This window comes from Lemur catta, chromosome 19 (assembly GCF_020740605.2).
Source record: "Lemur catta isolate mLemCat1 chromosome 19, mLemCat1.pri, whole genome shotgun sequence".
Lineage (NCBI taxonomy): Eukaryota > Metazoa > Chordata > Mammalia > Primates > Lemuridae > Lemur > Lemur catta.
Window position 1 is genome coordinate 4,669,402 of NC_059146.1, and position 19,613 is coordinate 4,689,014.

General features: G+C 45.8%; 1 protein-coding gene across 1 annotated transcript in view; it reads right to left on the reverse strand.

The window, feature by feature from the left end:
• SCFD2 (sec1 family domain containing 2) overlaps window positions 1-19,613 on the reverse strand; it is a 269,076-nt gene that overhangs the window by 18,194 nt on the left and 231,269 nt on the right. The window contains exons 6-7 of the mRNA XM_045533014.1: window positions 13,727-13,872; window positions 1,795-1,929 (exon numbers count right to left, since the gene is read on the reverse strand). Coding sequence (XP_045388970.1) covers window positions 1,795-1,929; window positions 13,727-13,872 — 281 coding nt within the window. The remainder of the gene's footprint in view (window positions 1-1,794; window positions 1,930-13,726; window positions 13,873-19,613) is intronic.

A 19,613-nucleotide genomic window follows, 5' to 3' on the forward strand; every position in this document is an offset into this window, starting at 1 on the left:
CAGCTGCTGGGAGATCGCAGATTCCTGTTTCTCAAATCCATTTCTTGGAAACCTCCCTTTGAGATGAGCCGCAGGCTGCTGCAGCATTTCTTCACGAGCCGCACTCGGGCGGGAATGGGGAGAAACACAGCAGCAGGGCTGGCTAGGCAAAGCCGCTTGGGGACAGTGGAGCAGGCAGAGAGGTGGAAAACACTCTGCGGTGTTTACAAGAGTAAATTAAAAATGTGACATCTCCTCCTTTCATGAAACAGTGACAGAAAATGCAAGTGGATAGTCCCCACATGACATGACTATATTCCATAATATCCATAATACATTCTACATTCTCGGCTGGAAGAGTTGCAAAGTCCATTAGCATGCTAGAGGTGCTGTGAGGTTGGACTACAAAGAAACAATTAAATTTGTTGTTTAACCCAGTGATTCCAAAACATTTGATCACAGGAACCTTCTGCTAAGATATCAGTTGTTTTTCTGGAACACCTTTGGATAAAGAGCAGAGTCGGGGCCTCCCCTCCCCTGCACTGCACCTCTTCAAGTGCAGCGGGATCGAGCCTTCATTTGCTCCCCTGGCCACAAATGGGAAAGGACCCGTGGGTGACCAGGCCATCCTCAGACCTTACTGACCAGGACCTGGAAGTCCACACTTGTTATTTTAGTCTCTCTTCAGGGCTAAGTTCAAGCTTGGGAATAAAGCTTCCTTGAGAGTGTGCAAGTGGAAAAGCTTGGAAACCAGGTATAGTCTGGAAGTTTCTGAACCAACTGGCCACCATGAAGGGCTACCCAGGACGGGGAGCCACTGGCAACTGCGGATTCGCACTCAGCGCAGGAGCCCTTGGACACTTTAAAGAAGCTGATCTGCATTGCTTTATCGAAAAAAACATAGAAGGGAAACTCGCCAGCCAGGCATTGCAACAGAAGCCGGGGATAATTGAGACCAGTGGGAAGGAGACCCTGCATGTCCGTCCAGCCCGTTCACTCGGTTTCGAGTCTGACTGTCTGGCGTCTGTCCTCTGGCTTTGGGAGTGGACGAGTTTTCCTGGAATATGCATTTATTGAATTCTGAAAGGCCAGATTTCCCATGCAGATTAATTCATGATTTCAAAGATGCTTTGAAGCTGGCAAAACATTCTGTTATTTCCAAGAGTTATTACAACTGAAATCCTGACACAGACTGAGAGGTCAGCCTGTAATCTTATTTAGATCCTTTTAAATTTAGAAACTCTACAGTGTGTTAAAAATAGATCCCATTTGTGTACTTTTTCCTCCTTTCATCCCTACTTCAAGGGGCTGTTCAGTCATTTTGACCCACCCCAGATATGAGCCAGAGAAATTCTAGCACTTGAGTCAGCTGGTCTAAAACCAAAGTCATTTCCAAGTGAGTTTTGGGGTGACGGTAGTCATAGGACTGAGCAGAGTTGCTCATGATCCTACACAGTAAGTTCTAGAATTAAGAGCAAAGGACTATCTATCACCAAGACTGGTTAGTAGTATATGGATTCATGTTAAGTGAAAACATGGGCCGGAGGAGAAGTTTTCAATCGTGCTGTCCTGGAGGGCTGTGTCCTCCTCCTAATCAGAAAAGATTACAGGGCTCAGGTCAGAAGAACCTGTCTGAAGCTAGATGGTCAGGCTGCTTAGCACCCAAAGGTAAATAAAACTTGCCCCAATTTTAGAAGAGCCAAAATACTGACTGTTATCTGCATGGTGTTGGCCAGGTTAACAGGGTGCGGCATTTTCATGCCTGGCGAAGAGAACGTTCTTACGCTCAGGATTACCTCTTCATGGTTACTTTACCTTCATGAACATGCTGAATCCAGTTTTAAGGAGATCAGTGAGGCCTGAAGACATGTGTTCAATATCGACAGGATCTGGCCTCTCGGGATTAAATATTTCCTCCACAATCTGCTTCAGCAGTGGCTTATAGGATGCCTGGAAAGACAAAATATTGTGCTGTAAGTAACAGGGTTTGTTTGCTTTGTCTGGAGAGAGGACAGCTTTATCTGCACCAAAGGAAGCAAAGCAATTTTGTTTTGGTACTGAGCAATGGCGCTGTGTGTGTGTGTGTGTGTGTGTGTATGTGTGAGAAAAGACAATATAACAACACTGGGCTTTTTGATAAACTTTCACCCCAGTGCTGTAGCACTTTTTTTCTGCTTCTCATCCTCCCTTTTACAAGCAAATATCTCCTCCCAGAGCCACGATCGTATTATGACTAACTTTCCAATCTAGATTTAAAGTGACGACTTTATGCATGAAGGCAAAGCACCGTCATTTGGTACAGACATGAAGATGGTCTCTAGTTTTTCCTAAACATTCTTAGAATTATGCTCCCCCATGCAAGGAACGCGAATGTTTAGTTATAGCGTGCTGCTGTCAGCATCCATGCTTAGAGCAATCCCTCCTGCTCCAGAGCCCAACCCCCAGGTACGACTTGGCTGGTAAAAGCAGCTACGATGACAACGAGGAATTGACCGAGGTCGGGCAGCAAGCAGGCTACATGGCAATGTAAGGATTTCAGTAGAACTAGGGTGATGTCAGTTTGCAACAACTCCTGTAGTTTGATAAATGGTGTTAGATGCCGAGGCGGCTGCCTTATCGCCCACTGCACTTTCTGAGCTATCTCTCCCCACCTCTCTCTTCAGTTCTTGCTACTCAGTTCTTCCTCTGCCTTTTTTCCCATTAGCTGGATGACCTTCCTCCGCGTCCTGTGGCTGCCACATCTGTTGCAGTGACACCCGGCACTGAGTCTGGCGCACGAAGGGCCAGGGAAGCAGGAATGTCTCCCCTCAATCACCCTCTGTTCTAGTAAAGCCTCAGAAAAGCCAGGCTCTACCAGGGCACTGTGGAGGCATACTCTGTCTGGAACCCCGTTTCTCTCTTTGATTGACCGAAGATGTTACTTGCCGGTAGCAACTGTCAAGGATATTAGTGTACTGTCCTCATCCCTGGCTTCAGCTTGCCTTTCTTACAGTCACTCTTTAACTTTTCCTTCGTTCCAATTTTCTGACTTAAAGTATCTTAGAAATAAAGCAAGGTATGACCATCAAAATCATAACCAGCAGGAGTATAGCTGGTATCTTCTTCAGGGATAAATGCAGGGAAAGCAGCCGCTAGCTTTAGTTGGGGATTCCACCCCATTTGTGTTTATTAGTCAAACAGACCATTGTGTGCCCAGAGATCTCATGGTTAAATGGTCACGAAGGGCAAAGCAAGGAACAGAAACACTGATAAGACAGGAATGTTTTTAAAGCTAGGGATCAACCTTGCTCATAATAAGAGAAATTCAAATTAAAGCTATGCCAAGACAATTTATTTTTTTTAATGTATCAGACTGGCAAAGCTCCAAAAGTTTGAAAATATACTCTTTTGATGAGGCCATGGGGTAACAGGCCCTCTCATACATTGCTGGTAGAGAGTTGATCAATGTAGAGAGCAATTTGGCCATACCTCTCAAAACTATAAATGCACTTGACCCAGTGATCCTACTTCTAGTAATTCATTCCTTGGATATATGCATGTATGCAGATAAGATCCATACAAGGCTGTTTATTGTCTGTAATAACAAAAGATTAGAAACCACTCAATGCCCACCAGTAGAGAGTGTTTGATAAATGGCTACATCGGCAGGGAGGAGGAGCGCTATGAAAGAGGATGCCCTGTGCTTGCATGGCAGAAAACACGGTGCAGAACAGCGTGGGAGTGAAAAAGCAAGGTGAGGGACACACGTATGGTGGGCTGGCACTTCTGTAAAAAGTGGCAGGGGGAAAATGCAAGCGTGTAATTGGTGAAATACACAGCAACTACCATCAGCAGTGAACATGGGGTGCGAGCCCAGACCAGAGACAAAAGTAAGAGGAAAACTGTTCACTGCATTCCTTTTTTTAAAAGCACAGTTTAAAACACCACTACAAACAGCAAGAAAGATCACTTTTCATTTGTTAAACATTAATTATTTATGCATGGAAAAAAAATGGGGTAAAGCACACCAAAATGTTAATTAGGGTTATCTCTAGGTTCAGGAAGTAGGACACATTTCTTTTCTTTTTTCCAAATTTTCCAAAATTAACAGGTCTACTTCTGGACTCATAAAATAATTCCATAAATATTATTTTAAATGTTAAAAGAAAAAGGCCATGGAGTGGCCTCTGAATTCTAAAAATACTCTTCTCTGAGTAAATTGTCTTGAGAGCTCTTTTGTCATCTTAGCCTTTCTGGACATTTATTCTTTTAAACTTTAATCTCTTTAAAGCTTCTCCCCGAGGAGAAGTTGTTTGGCCAGTACTCTGCTACCTCACCAGCATTATCATCAAATATTAAGTGGCCGCTTCCTTAGTAGTAGATCCCAGTTTTCAGCCAGGCACGTTATCAACTGGCTGAAAGACCACATTCTCCAGCCTTCCCTGCAGCTGGGTGTAAGCACATAACTAGAGTCTGGGCATGAGATGCAAAGAGAAGGGTAAAGTGGGACTTTCAGAACTCTCCTTTTTATTACTAAAATGGAAGGGTATACTCTCCTCCCATTTCTCTGTTCTGCTCCCTGGAATGTGGAAGTGGTGGCTGGAGCTGCAGCAGCCACGTTGGAAGGCAGGGCCAATCTATAGAGAGGGTGAAGCAGAGAGCTGGCGGGACCCTGGTTGGTAGGGCTGCTGTAACGATAACCTGGATGGGAGAAGTCAGGACCTCCCTATCTGACCACATAAAGCCTCGTATGTTTAAGCCACTATCTTTCAGATCTCTGATACTGAAAAACTGATTGAAATTCTGATGCAAAGCACGAAGGGCATATAAACACATAAAATGTCATTCCTTCCTTCCGAGAGCTTACAGTTGTTTGTTCTATCAGCCTATATACAAAACTGGTGACATAAAATAACTTTAAGCAGAATCACAGAGGCTGTCATAGAAACAGATAGGCTGTCATATTTAAGAGAGGAGAAAATATATCCCTCAACCTACAAAAAATAAAAAGGTCGTTGCACTCATAGAGTACACCTTGTGTAAGAGGGAAGCGTAGTGGTTCTGCAAGGAGCTCAGACACAGCACAAGGGTGGTTCTGTCATCGAGCTAAACGTGCTCTGCCTCTCCTCTGTGCAGGGCACAGTGTCCCCAGTGTGACGCGTTCTCTGGGCTCCAGAGGCCCCAGTGTAGACGGGGACGAGAGGGGAGAGAAGGAGGTTCAGAGGAGTCAGGGAAGGCAGGGACACTAGGATGTCCCTTACTCCACTTGGGGTAAGCTTTGGGGAATGAGGCACCCGGAGAAAAATGCCCGCTGACCTGGCTTCCCCTTGGGCAGAGCGGAGGTTTGGAAGTGCTGTTCCCTGGACACCTTCATTCCTGGGGCTTTGTGTTATTGGGGAAGGTTGGAAACCTTTTGTCTTTTATTTAGAATGAGAAAAGAAATCACAGTTTAAAGTATAGAAAAGTAACAGATAGTAAGCAAATCATATAATCCAGAAAAATAACTTAAATGTTTTTACTAATAAACTGTCTGACATGTCTTTATTATACTCATTTCTTACATTTTTTGGCTATGTTCTCTCTGATTATCTTTTCATATAACAACAATTTTGAAATAGCACTTTCTATGGAACTGTGATAGTTGTTAAGCTATTATTGTCTCTCGCTCCGAACTCTCCATTCGAGGCTCAGGTCTGGAGGCTGGACTGAGCCCCCGCACACCACACGGGGGCTTTGCCAGCCACTCTGTTAGTCTGTCAACAGGGGGGACTCGAGGGAGACAGGAAGACAGAGCAAGAACCGGCTTAGCTGCTCTTCCTGCCACCATCACCCCGGCCATGCAAGCAGCTGTCTCTCCTTGGGACTTTAAAGTCACAGAGGATCCAGTAAATTACCTTTCTTATTCAAGCCACTTAGAGCTTTTTTCTTTTTCTGTTTTTACTTGTGACCAAAAGCATATTAAATGATATATTATTAGTTTTAAGAGAAGTTGATAGGTTTTCCCACTTAAATAGTGCACAGGAAAAAAACCCTCTAAATTCTCTATTATAAAAACTAAGTACAAAACAACTAAATAACGTTGTTGTTATTTAGAGAGCACAAGTTGGGAAAACCTTTCTCAGGTGTAAAGCAGTACGTGTCTTTTGCTTTCTTAACAAAGAATTTTTTCCACTTAAGGCTTTCATGATAAGAACCTTTGGCTCCTTCCTCTTGGCCACTCAGTTTGGATCATTTTGTGCCTCAAATGGTGTCATTGAAACCTCACTTGAATGAACTGCTTTGGAAGTGGCTTTTTTCCTGATCAAACACTCTCTGCCAGTTCACATTTTGGGGGGTTGGGAGAGGAATTAAAAACTCGGACAAGTCTGTGCTTTCCTTTTCTTGCTGGTCATTTATTTTGTGCGTGTACCATACCCAGTTTGGGTTGGCAGTAGGGGATCTAGGCCCTAAACAGTCATTCAGAGACCCAGGTTCCTGCCATTTAGTGGCTCCACCATGACCTAGGGCATTAGAATCCTACACTGAAGACTCTCAGAAGAAGAGGAAAGAGAGAGCGTACGGAGAATCTCCAGAGATTTACAGGCCCAGCCTGAAAGTGATATGTATCACTTCTACCACAGCTCATGGGCCAGAATTAGTCACCCACATTTACCTGCAAGGGAATCTGGAAAACGTGGACCGTGTGTCCTGGAAGAAAAGGAAGTGGAGTTTGGGGAACACATACACGGTCTCTGCTTTAGACACACTGCTAAAGTCTGGATTGAAGCATTAATGTAATTATTTCCTTAACAACCGGCAAGCTGTATGCTTTGGACAAAGGATTACTAAAACCTTTTTCCCTTCTCCATAAGCATTTGACCTCTGGTTAACTTTCTAGCTCTGTTTCCCTGGAAACCTGATAAAGGAAGAATGTCAAACTATGCAGCCAGGCAAGATTGCTGATGACAAAAATGACCCCTGGTTGGTAAGTTGCGTTAAACTGGGAGAACTATAAATATTTGATGGAAGGTCAGAGCTCTGGGCTTCTCTGAGTATGATACTCTTGAATAATAATTGGGCATGTCCCTTGGAGGAATGCTGGAAGTTAGGCCTCTGGAGCTGTTACAGAGAAATTAGCTCCTACGGGATATGAGGCTTTTAATCCAGGAGACTCCTGCACCCACCTGGTATGAATCTAATTCTCTCTCCTGATCTGCTCCCTCGGAACCAATCCAAATAGCTCCTCAGTAGCTGTGTGGACTGCTTCGTGCTTCGTGGATGGTCACAAGGACTACTCCAGGGAAGAAAAATACCCGATGCTCCCCTGATGGTGAGCTGTGATCCTGTCTCGGGCAGACTTAAGGGAGGACTGTGACCACAGCGCTGACTTATCTGTTACTCACAAAATTCACAGTGCCTTGGGCCCACACTACTTTTAGGGCCCTATGAAAATGCATTAATTTTTTTTTGTTAATTAGAAAAAAAATGAACTTTTAGGTCAAAGTAATGTTTTGATATGTAATATTAATATTTTATACCAATGCAATTAATTGTACCATACACTCTTAAATATTTTTTGTTTTTACCAAGGAAGGTCACAATGTAGCCACTTGGGGGGTCTCATGAGGCTGGCTTGAAGGTTTGGTAGAGCTTAAAGAGACCCCTTCATGGCTGTTACTCATGAAATAGCTGAAGCTTCCAAAAATGAATCTTCCATATTAAAAACTCTCTCTTTTTTCCCCCTCTTTAAATGGCTAGTATCTCTTCCAGAACAAACTGCACTTTAAAAAGAATACCACACTTAAACAAAGTACGATAAATGAAATCCTTGTGTCAATGTCTCTGGTTACTGTTTTGTGGTGGAGATAAGGTGTGGTGAGCCTCAAAGACCCTTTTATCGACCTGAACTCTGACTCTTGACGAAAAGTATTGAGCAGTTTCTGACGTTACACATAAGCCAGAGACAATTCCGAGAAACTGGTCTAATGACAACATCTTCAATCTGGTGCACCTTAAAGATGGCCTAGGATGTCAGTTTCCAAGGAAACCTGAATTGTCGCCACAGTCACGTCCCATCAGTTTGGCCTGCTGGCCTTGCCTTTGCCGGTTGGTGTGGCCAGGGACTCTCAGTCCTGCTAGGGAAGATGCTCGCTTCTCCCTTTCCTGCAAAATTGACTCCGAACAACCAACTTTTCCGGCAGACTAGGCTTGCTGAGAGGGTCATCATTTCGTTTAAGACTGCACGAAAAAACAGCTGTTCAAAACTGTTCATGCCTTTGACTAAATCCATGGCTTCTTTGTTTTTGTTTTTTGTTATGCTGTGACTGATTTTTTTTCTCCTTTCATCTTCTTAAAGGAAATGGTTTGTTTACAGATTAAAAAATGGCTCACTTATCTATCTGCTCATCCATCCATCCTTCAATCCAGAAGCAGATTATTTTTCAAAAATTTGAGTGTAGTCCCTTCAACTTCCATACGAGGAAAACCAAAGCCCAAAGATACTGAGGAATTAGCTTGCGTTCACGCAGCCAATGAGAAGCAGGCTACAGGACAGAGCCGAGTGTCCTGGCCCTCGGTTTAGTCCTAGCCCACGCTGATTCCTTGCAAGAGGACTCTAGCAGGCCTGGAGTGAGGTAGTAGAGTCAGGAGGAGGAAAAGAGCTTAGCACTGGGAAAAGAACAACTGGTGGCCAGAGCTGGGGCATTGCTGGCCAAAGAAACCAGGCCCGCAGATGGTTCAGGGAGCCGTATTTCACTGGGCACGAGATGAATCAGGTCTCCTTGGGCACTGCTGGCTCTGAATGCTCTTGTTCAGCACGCCAGGGGCACAAAGCACAGACACATGTGTGGAACGGTTTCCCCGGCACAGCGCTGCTCTTTGAGCCTTATGCCAAAGCAAGTCACGCAAGAGCCACGCGGCATTTCGTCTGAAAGGCCCCATGAGCTCCTGCCCTGAGACAGCTGCCTGATGTTCCCCTGGGGCCGCAGCTGGAAGCCGCACATCCAGCTCTGCCACTCGGGCGGGAGGTGAAGCCTCCCAGGCGACCTGGACACGTGCCGTGAGGAACGGACGGGTGAGAAGACTTGCACAGGCGCGGCGGGCGAACAGTCGACCCAGACACACAACCTTTCCAACAGACGGTGCCAGCGATAAACCTCTCACCACACACGGCAGCTAGCAGGATGCTCGGCTTCAGAAAGACTCCCTTTTCCAACTCCTTGCTCTCCTCTTTCCCCCCCTTCTCACTACTGCACTTGACTAGTCTTAAAAAAAAACAAAAAAGGAAAGACAGTCTTTCTGTGTAATCCACATCCTAACAAAGGAAAAGATAAAATGCTGCAAAGAGGACAAAGAGAAGGCCTCCTTTGTCCTTTGCTATTACCAGGGCTGTGATGGCACATCCCTACATACACAGCACTCTGCGGCGGATGCTGGTCTGAGAGTTTTATATGCATTAACTTGCCAAGCCACTACACAGCTGCTATTATGAACTCCTCCTTCTTCTTCCTCTTTTGTTTTTTTTAAAGAGACAGCATTTCACTCTGTCACCCAGGCTGGAGTGCAGGGCCCTGATCATAGCTCCCTGCAGCCTCGAACTCCTGGGCTTAAGTGATCCTCCTGCCTCAGCATCCCGAGTAGCTGGGACTACAGGCATGAGCCACCACGCCTGGCTGATTAGCTCCTTCTTACGGAGGAGAAACTAGGCATAGAGAGGTGAAGTAGCTTGCCTAAGGTCACACAGTTAGTAGGGGACACAGCTGGGTTATGAACCCAGATGCTCTGGTTCTAAAATCTGTTCTGTTCACTTTTGTGCTAAGCCAACTTTCACTAAGAATTAAGAACATAAGAAATGCTATTCTGAATAAGATCCACAGTCCAGGATCCGGCCGTCCACCCGCCCGTGAGGGGGAAGGACCGAGTTAGCCCCGGCAGACACCATGGTGACCCAGGACAGGTGCTGGCTCTGGCTTTGGCGGTATGTTCTTCACGTCCAGAGCTTCAGTGGGCACCTCCTGATTCCCACTGACCTCAGGTCCTGGCTGCCCTGGAGGGCCAGGTCTTTGGCGGTGTTCTGGGACTCATTTCTGGAGGTCCAGTGTAGACCCCACTCCTCTAACTCTTCCAGAGATTGCTTTCTTTCGTTCTGGTTTTTTTTTTTTTTCCAGACAGGGTCTCACTGTTTTGTCTGGGCTGGAGTGCAGTGGTGTGATCCTAGCTCACAGCAACCTCAAACTCTCAGGCTCAAGCGATCCTCCTGCCTCAGCCTCTCGAGTAGCTGAGACTACAGGTACCACCTGGACTGGCTAATTTTTCTGTTTTTTTAGAGATGGTGTCTTGCTATGCCGCTCAAGCTATTCTCGAGCTCCTGGTCTCAAACGATCCTCCCACCTTTGCCTCCCAGAGTACTGGGATTACAGGCATGAGCCACTGCACCTGGCCCAGAGATTTTATGTGTACTTAATTCCTTGTATTGAATCATAGTCTCCTTAAAATGACTGGAGTGGTGTCTGCTCTCTGCATCTGCACTGTGACTAACACATTTTCCTAAAGGAGTAATGGGCAGAAATTAAGTAAGAAGCACTTCAGGTGCTAGCAGGGAAGCAGCAGTGGCTCTGAGTGCCGAGGGTGTGCCAGGGCAGGGGAGGGCTCTGGGAGGCAGGCCGGGGACGGCACGGTCCGAGACCCAGGGCAGAGAGCCCAGGTGTGCGGCACAGGTCAGACCTGGGGGGAACCCAGGTCATCTCAGCGAGGTTCCATCTAGGGACGTCACAGGGTTAGACAGAAAGCACATATTTCTTCTGGAGCCACGGGGCTGGGGCCCAAATTGGGAGAAGAGACGGACAGAAAATTGTCCAGCCAAGGATCCTTTTCAAAACCAGACACGCAGCTGGACTCTGAGTCCAGTCTGGACACTTGTACTTTCCTATTTACACATACTTTGTGTTCCAGTAAATCCTCTGATCTATAATAAAGATATAGGTATTATACTTAAAATGCACTTAACAAATATCACTAAGCACCCGCCCACTAGGTGCAAGACGCCATTCTAGACACTGAGGATAGGGCAGGGAACAAAACAGATCAAAATCCTTGTTCTCACGGGGCTCATACCTATAATTTGAAAACTCTTTAAACTTGAAAAATATTAAAAAATCCTAATAGGTAAAAATTACCCAAGGATCTAGTTTGGGTATATGTCCCCTCCGAATCTCATGTTGAAATCTGATCCCCAGTGCTGGAGGCGGGAGGTGTCTGGGTGGGGGCAGATCCCTGGTGAATGGCTTGGTGCCCTCCCTGCGAGAATGAGTGAGTCCTCACTTCGTTAGTTCACGCGAGAGCTGGTTGTTGCAAAGAGCCTGGCACCGCCTGGTCCGTCTCTCGCTCCTGCTCTCGCCATGCGACACACCTGCTCCCCTTCACCTTCCGCCTTGACTGGAAGCTCCCTGAGGCCCTGCCCAGAAGCAGATGCCACTGCCATGCTTCTTATACAGCCTGCAGAACCGCGAGCCAAATAAACCTCTTTCCTTCACAGATTACCCAGCCTCGGGTATTGCTTTACAGCAACACAAGACGACTAACGCACTCATAATCCCTCCGAAAGGTTGTGCTCTGTATCTGTGAACACACAGGAAGGAGTCAGTGCCCCTCTGTGCCCGTCCAGCCTCCCCGTCCCCCACAAGGGAACCATCATCAAATTCTCCTGAAGTTTTAAAGACTTGTTAAATATATAATATATACTCAGATAATTTTAAAAATTTTGTTCTATTTTTACAAACTAGGATCATGCTTTACAGAATGATCTATGACATGTTTTTGCCCCACCCACTTGATCATGAACCTCCTCTTTAGTTTGAATTCCCCAAGAAGCAGATCCTGGACAAGGGTTCAAATATAGCCCCTGGATCTGTTGCATTCACCGCGACAGCTGCACGGCACTTTCCCACATGTCTGCAGCATCATTTCTTTAATACTCCCAGCAAACACGCAGCGTCCCACCCCTCCCTACTTCCCGCCCTCTGACACTTAGGAGTTTTGGTGAGTGTGTTGATGTCCTCGACTCACTAGAAGGTGGGATATATGCAGTCAGGGGAAAGTTCATTCTCCAAAGGCCATAGCGACAGGACAGGGTCCTGAGGCCCAGAGAAATGACAGTGTTGGCAGTAGGGAGATAAGGTCTAGGAAACTTATCATTGTCCTTATCACACTCAAGACTTACAGCTGACATGTTTATGTGAAGCTGGCCAAACCAGCCACCATGATAGTCATAAAATGGAAAAGATTCCATTAGTTTTGTGGTTTATTTTCTTTTCGCCAGCTATAGCAGCCACTTGCTTCTTGACATTCTTTGGCCTAAATGTCAGCATCTATCACCAGTTCTATATCATGTCTTTTGGAACCAGTCCCTACCACAGTATTTAAGATTGCTGACTTTTTTAAACAACAAAACTACCTATGATTAATTGTCTGAGTGATCTATCTGTGTTTTGTGGTGGTGGTATTCTCAGATCTTTGAAAAAGGATGGGGGTCTTCATGTTTCTAAGTTGAGTACCAGTTTCTAAAGTCTTTAGTATCTTGGTGGGTGATTTCAGAGGACCATCAGCACCATCAATCAATGCTTCTAGAACCTCTATGAGAACCACAATACAGTGGAAGAGGAGGCCTTGGGCTGGCAGCAAAGCCTTGGCATCTACCCCTGGCCATCTGTGTGTCTGCAGCACATCACTTGGCCTTCCTGGATCTTGGGATCATATACCTCTCTGGCTTAGCTTGTTGTAGAATCAAAGGAAAAACAAAATGTAGAAATGTTCTTCAAGTATCAGCTGCTATATGAATACTGTACACTGGAGGAAGAGTCGGGATTTCTCTAGGCTGTGGTGGTAGCTTTAACTCTTGTCTCCCCCCTTAAAAAGCCTTCATCCTGAAGCTGAACTACTCAGTGTGCCACGGTCCCCACTAATAGCACATTCCGCTCTCCAAAGAGCCTGAACAAACAGAGTAGATTTCACCAAAGATTTCATGGGGAGTTGGGGAGAAGATTCCCCACAACCAAACCCAGGATCTTTTCCATCAGAAACATCGGTTGTTCCCTGAAAGCTCATCGTTGGCCACCAGGAACCTTAGCTCTGTCTCCCGCCTTGTCCGGCACGGACTCCCAGCCTTGACGGCTCTCACTCCTTAAGGTTCTCTTTGGGTCTTCCTATGCATTCTTCCTCTCTGAGTTTTCACAGAGGAATTATCCCTTTAATGTTCGATTTTTATACCATCTTTCCATTCGATGGTCAAAATGTCCTTCCTAGGTTTTTCTACCCTCCTTAGAAAGCAGTGGGGGAATTTTACATAACAAATGTTTTTTTTGGCACAAACTTTTTCCCTTGTTATAGTATTGTTAGGTACTTTCAGTATTCCAATTGTTTGAGATGTTTATAGATGGCTTATACCCAGAAACTTGGGAATCACCTAAGGCCGGCCCCTCATTTGGTACCTGCAGTTACTGGGGCTCAGAGAGGACAAGGGACTTGCCCAGGAAGAGCGCGTGGCAGACCCACAGTTACAGAGCTGGCTCCAGTCCGGCCCCTGTCCCACTGCATCAAGCCTGGGGTACACATGAATTGAGAGGCTTCAGATTCGGTAGAACCTACAACCCTGATCTGAAAGGGAACATGGAGCTCATCTAGAATCAGCCCTTCATTCCAGAGAGGACAAAACTGAAACTTTTCTTATGGTTGTGGTTCCCGAATCCTAAAAGCACAGCAGACTAGAAAGTTACTTTAAAACTCATGCACTTGCCTGGTGGGTATGGTTTCCAGGGACGTACACAGACTTAAACTGCTTCATGAGATTCCGAGCTCCGGCAATATCCCGAAGTGAAGTAAAGAGTTCATCCGTGGCAATTTTGGATTTGTGAAATGTCAGGTTAATTGAAGAGTCACAGCCTGAAAGAATCCAGAGGTATTTTCTTCGGTGAGCAACTCTTTAAATTACGTTTTCATCCTGACAGTTTGAGTTCAATGTAATGCAGTTGGGATTTTTTTTTTTTAACCCAGTTTTTCCCTGGCTGTTCACCAACTGGGCTGTTGCAGTCATCTAAGAGCAATGAAACATATTAAGCATAAATGGCTTTGACAGAAGAAGAACTCAAAATTGCCTGGGATTGCGGCCCCTGGCTTCAGCCCCTAGACTGCAGAAGTTCCACAGGAAGAAAGCTCCTCCTCAGGGCCTGTGCTTCTCGGAACACAGCTTTGGGAAAATATACGGAGACACAAAGGAAAATACGAGTGTGTGTTATGATCAAACTCCCGTGCTTGAGTCCCACCAACCATTTCCATAAAGTAGCACGACAGCATGAATGAGAAATATTGCAGAGTTTCTACAATAACAGAACTTGCTAGGATGGGCATCTGCCCAATGTGCCAACAAAGCATATGGCACATTCCAGAAGGCAGCCGTTCAAAGCCGATAGAACACAAGGGACCTAACGAGATGACCATTCTCCGTAATCATTCTATTTCTTTTTGAAACTTATAAATAGACTTGTTCTCTGTTTTGTTAGAAGCTCATTCAGAAGAGAAAGAATCATGGATAAGTTAGAAGTTAAAAAAAAAAGAGTGAAAGATTTAAAATGTGTCTTCTTGACTCACTTAAATACATCAGATACATCAACTCATTAATTTTCACATCACCCTTATGGGGCAGGAGCTATTATTTTCCCCATTTGAAGGAGGTGCAGGTTAAGTGACACTCCTGTCCGCAGGCACTGTCAAGGCCCTGCCCATATCCACTCAGTCACCTGGGGACACAGTTTCCACGTACTCTGACTACTGCCTACCTCAAGTACCCGCATGTCTTGTCTGCCTGTCTCTGTCTCTCTCTCATTGTCTCTCTGTCTCTGTCTCTTCTTGTCTGAGGGCTTTCTCTGCTTGTAGGAGCATGTTTGGCCTGAGTATGGGGCAGGCTGGGAGTTTGGGGGGGTCAGCACTCATAGGAATAGCCACACTTTCTCTTCCCTGGGGGGCCAGTTCTGGATTGTGGTCCCCACGGCCTTGCTGAGAAGCTCCAGCAGGACGGAGCCCAGCTGCCCACAGAGCCACTCACTGATTAATGTCCCCGTGACTGGCTTCCCTTCCTCCCCCATGTCACCCCCCTATTTCTTGACTGTGCTCTGGGGATATCTTTCCAAACGCTGTACTGTACTCAAATCCTTGTCTCAGGACACCAGGGCTTTCACAGAGATTTGCATACAGGCAGCCTGGATGCAGAACACATGCTTTTTTTTTTTTTTTGTAATAGCTTCATTGAGATATAATTCACATATCACACAGTTCACCCATTCAAAGTGCTCGCAGCTCAATAGCTTTTAGCTTATTCACAGAATTGCATAACCATCACCACCACAATCAATATTAGCACACTTTTGTCACTCCAGCAAGAAACCCCATCCCCCTTAGCAGTCACTCCCAATTCCCCCTCCCCCTCACCCCTGGCAACCACTAATTTGCTTTCTGTCTCTATAATTAATTTCCCTATTCTGGACATTTCATGCTTATCAGTTTTTAAGCATTTTTTCATAATCATATCAATCATCACTAAAAGAGGGATTTACATTTATTTACATAAACCCTATAATGAAAGTTACACACGTAGCCCCTTTAGAAATACGGATCAGAGAGGATAAATGACTTGTGCAAGATCACGTCACTATCGGGACGTTCAAAATGTCCCTCTGATCGCAAACCTGAGCCCCTCCGTGCAAACTGCCTCCTGCCATTCCAAGTCTCATCTGCGAATGCAGCTCATTCCAAACATACGCTGCAAGTACTGGATAAGAGGGAAGGGGGGTACAAAGGCTGTTAAGTGGGATGAAGTACTAATATTTTCTGTGATAACAGCAATACCAATAATCTCTGGAAGCTCACTCTATGCCAGGAACTATGCTAAGAAGTTTATACATATTACCTCATTTAATGTTCCCAGAAACCCAGTGTGGTAGGGACTCGTATCATGCCCTTTTACAGATGGGGAAACTGAGCCCTAGAGAAGTTAAGTAACACAAGTATGCTCCACTAGTAAACAGTAAAGCTAAGACTCAAACCCTTGCAGTCTCACTCCAAAGTCGGTCCTGTTAAACATGACATTCTGCTGTCTTTCCTATGTGCTAAGCCCACACATGTCAGTTAATTCAGCTTTAAACTGAGGATATGCTTTTGAAATGGAGGGAGTTGCAAATGCCACTCTTTTGGGGGAAGCCCTGGGCCTGTCCCTGGGTTCGATGCTAACAGCGTGGTTTGCAGCCGGACCCTAGACCCTTCCTTTTGGGCCACACAAGGTGTGAGGCATCTAGGGCTGGCCGCACAGCCTCCTTTCAATCTCTGCTCTGCAAGGTGCTGTATTCAGTTACTTCCATGACGCCCCTGACAGCCTGTTCCATTAAGCCAGCCTAGGAGATAAACGGCCTTTTGTAAGGGAATTCTAAGTGTTCGATTCCAGGCAATTCTCGTTTAATCTGCTCAGTTAAATAGATAATAAACCAGAAGCTGATCCTAGCCTTGGGCCAAGCAAGCACAGTCTACGTACTTCAGCTGCCTGCTGCTTGATAAGGGAGGCCCCCCACCCCCTAGGGCACCCCTCTGTTCTTCCAGCATGGGGGGATGACTCATGCCCCTGCAGTTTCTTTCCCAGGACGGCTTGGGATCTCCTGGGCAGGGGTCCGGTTACTCCTCAGAGCAACAAAACAGGGCTCCTGCCTCTGCACCTCCCGCCCCCCGCCCCGCTCACGCTTCTCCACTTACTGAAGTCCCTTCGCTTCAGCGGAGTGCGGAGATGGTTTCCATGGCTCTGTCCCCTGCGGGGACCAGGTTCCCAGCCCCAACAAAGCTAAAACGGAGAGAAAACTGAACAGCTTCCCAATCCCCCCGGGACGGCTGCAATGGAGCCGAGCTCCTGAGCCCAGCGCTGTTGTTCCGTCCGGCTCTCAGGGGCAGGCTGCAAGCCGGCTGGTGCTTGGGGCGCCTTGCACAAGAACCTGGCTTCCACACTTTGGTTTTATTCCTTAGGTCTTCAGGAAAGTAAAGCATCTCGCATCAGCAGGGAGGGCAGCCTGAATTGGAGCTGAAGTAGCTTTTATATGAGGACTTTGAGACACACACACACACACACACACACACACACACGTGTGCGCAGGTCAAGCATAAAGCATGTCACCTGTGTGGCAGGGTCAGCTGGGGTGCCGGAGGGCATGGCTAGAGTAGGATTTGAAACGCCTCCCCATTTACCGATATTATTCTCCTCATGGTCCTAAAGGCCCCTCAGGCCCCTCACATATGTTTGGGAAAAGCCAGGGTCAAAAAATACACTTTGAGTCTGGTCAAGAGGCCATTTTTCTCATCTGGTCCAGGGCTGGTCTCCCCATTCTTCTCCCGGCCTGGAGTTTGAGGACACGAGGCCCCCTTTCTCCTTCGCGCCCCTGCTGGCCTCGCAGCAGACCCCAAGCACCAGGCGGCCACCTCTGTGGGCTCCTGGGGCAGCCAGAGAATAGGTCTGTGGCACAGCCGGGGGCAGCCATGTGGGTCGGGACCTGCCTCATCCATCCTCCAGCCTGACAAGCCTTTTCTCTCTTTTCAAACGACTGTTTTTAAAATGGGGTCTTTTCTTGTGGCTCTCCATAAATGTTTGGCAAATGAAGAGAAAACAAAATAAAAACCAAATAAACCTTAGCAAGTGGAGTCACACGTGAAATCTTCTAGGGATGCTGATTATATAAAACCACTCTTCAGTAGGGCAGTCCTGGCTAGTGTATGACCTAAGTAAATGACAATAGAAGCCTTCTCTTCAAATGTGCTTGGGAATGAATGATCAGAAAAGTCATTGAAACGGAGATCATGAAAAATTGATCTTTCTCTCACACACGTATCTGTATTCATCCATCTACACATCCACACATCCATGTCCACCTGTATGTATAAATACACATACATACTCATGTAATTTTGTTTTAAATTAAAACATAAATGTGCTCTCGTTCACTAATCTTTTGATGAAAGACCAAGTCTTTTCTTTGAGGATTGTCTGCTGGTTAGAGTTCTTTTATAAAAGGCCATTATTTACCACGTAGGATTTCTGACATACTAGGTAGTCCCTTTAAAGTGGAACTAGAAGTTAAAGACACCTGCAGCATAATCTGTGGGCAGAATTCTTCTAGATGTTAGTGTTTTTTCTTCAATCTTTTACATTTGCCTTCACACCTAATTCAAAAGCATTTTTAAAATGACTTATCTTTACTGAGTCTTTCAAAACCATTCAATTAGGTTTTCACTGAAACAATTTTCTTTTTGAGTTCATATTTCATAAGTAAGTGAAAACATTTAATTAAATCTTGCAACTTAATAACAAGCACAACTGGCATAAACAGGTTCGAGAACAAATATGGCTGACTCTTGGGAAGCACACAACTCAGCTGGGAAGAGCAGATGTGTCAGGCACACAGAGATGCTTTAGAACCATGAGGGGGTCAGAGTTTGGGCATTATTCTTACTTTATAAAAGGGTTGCAGAATGTCACTTATTCTGGGGGTGGGGTCAGATGGAGGCTGGTTTAGAATACATGGGTTATATGTACACTATTAATATATATAAATTTATGTTCATTATATTTATTATGTATATTATACAGACTTCAGGTTCAGACTTCAGGTCTTACAGGGCCGATTGTGGAGTCCTCAAGCTACATCCCACGACAGGGCTCCTCAGCAGGTGTGGAGGTCATGATATAAATACGTCTGGATGTGTGAAAAGGCATCCCAACAAAATCAGAACCAGAAACATCCGGGAAAGACCACGAAGGCCCAAGACAGGTAGGCACCCACGGAGGCCGAAGTCCCTCCATAATCTCCCCTGTGGCTCCCAGCCCGTGCTGATCCTTGGCCCCTTGGTTCACTGAATCCTGCTCCGAGACCTGGAGTCTCGTGGCCTGCGGCCTACAGTTACTGCCAAGTGACAAAGGAGGGCAGGAGAGAGGAGGGCGGGACCGAACTCCACTGAGAGCCGACTCTGGACTCCGCTGGCTTCACTGCTGATGCCCAGCACAGGGCTTGGACCACCAAAGACACCTGCTAATAGCTCTTAAATAAATGAATGGGGAAAATAGAGAAGTTATAGGAAAAATAGTTGAATCAGACCAAATATGATGTAAAGGGACGGCACTGATTTTCTTGAGCAGCTGACAAACTATCTCTGCAGGAGATTTCAAACAAAGAGCCCTGAGACGGTTTTGAGCAATTGCAGCCTACATGGGTAAGTGGGTAAAACTCCCAAAAAGGCAACCTCAGTTGGCTAATAAATTCTGTTTGTCTGTTTAACAAGAAAAACTAAACTATACATGGTTTAAATATACATACATATGTGACAAAACTGTTTTAAAGAGAAAGAGAATGATAAACACAGAGGCGGGGGTTACCTCTGGGCAGGGTGGGAGGCTAGGATGGGGCATGGGAAGTGATAGGATAGGGTGTGCTCATGGGTGTTTATTACACAGGGATGCTTTATAACACATATGTCATTTACTCTTTTATATGTATCAGCTGTCATCTTAAAAAATAAAACAAAAACCAGTTCTACTTCTTTCTAAAGCCTCCAGCAAATTCAGCTTTTTAAAACAGCTGATTAAAGGAACAAATGACAGG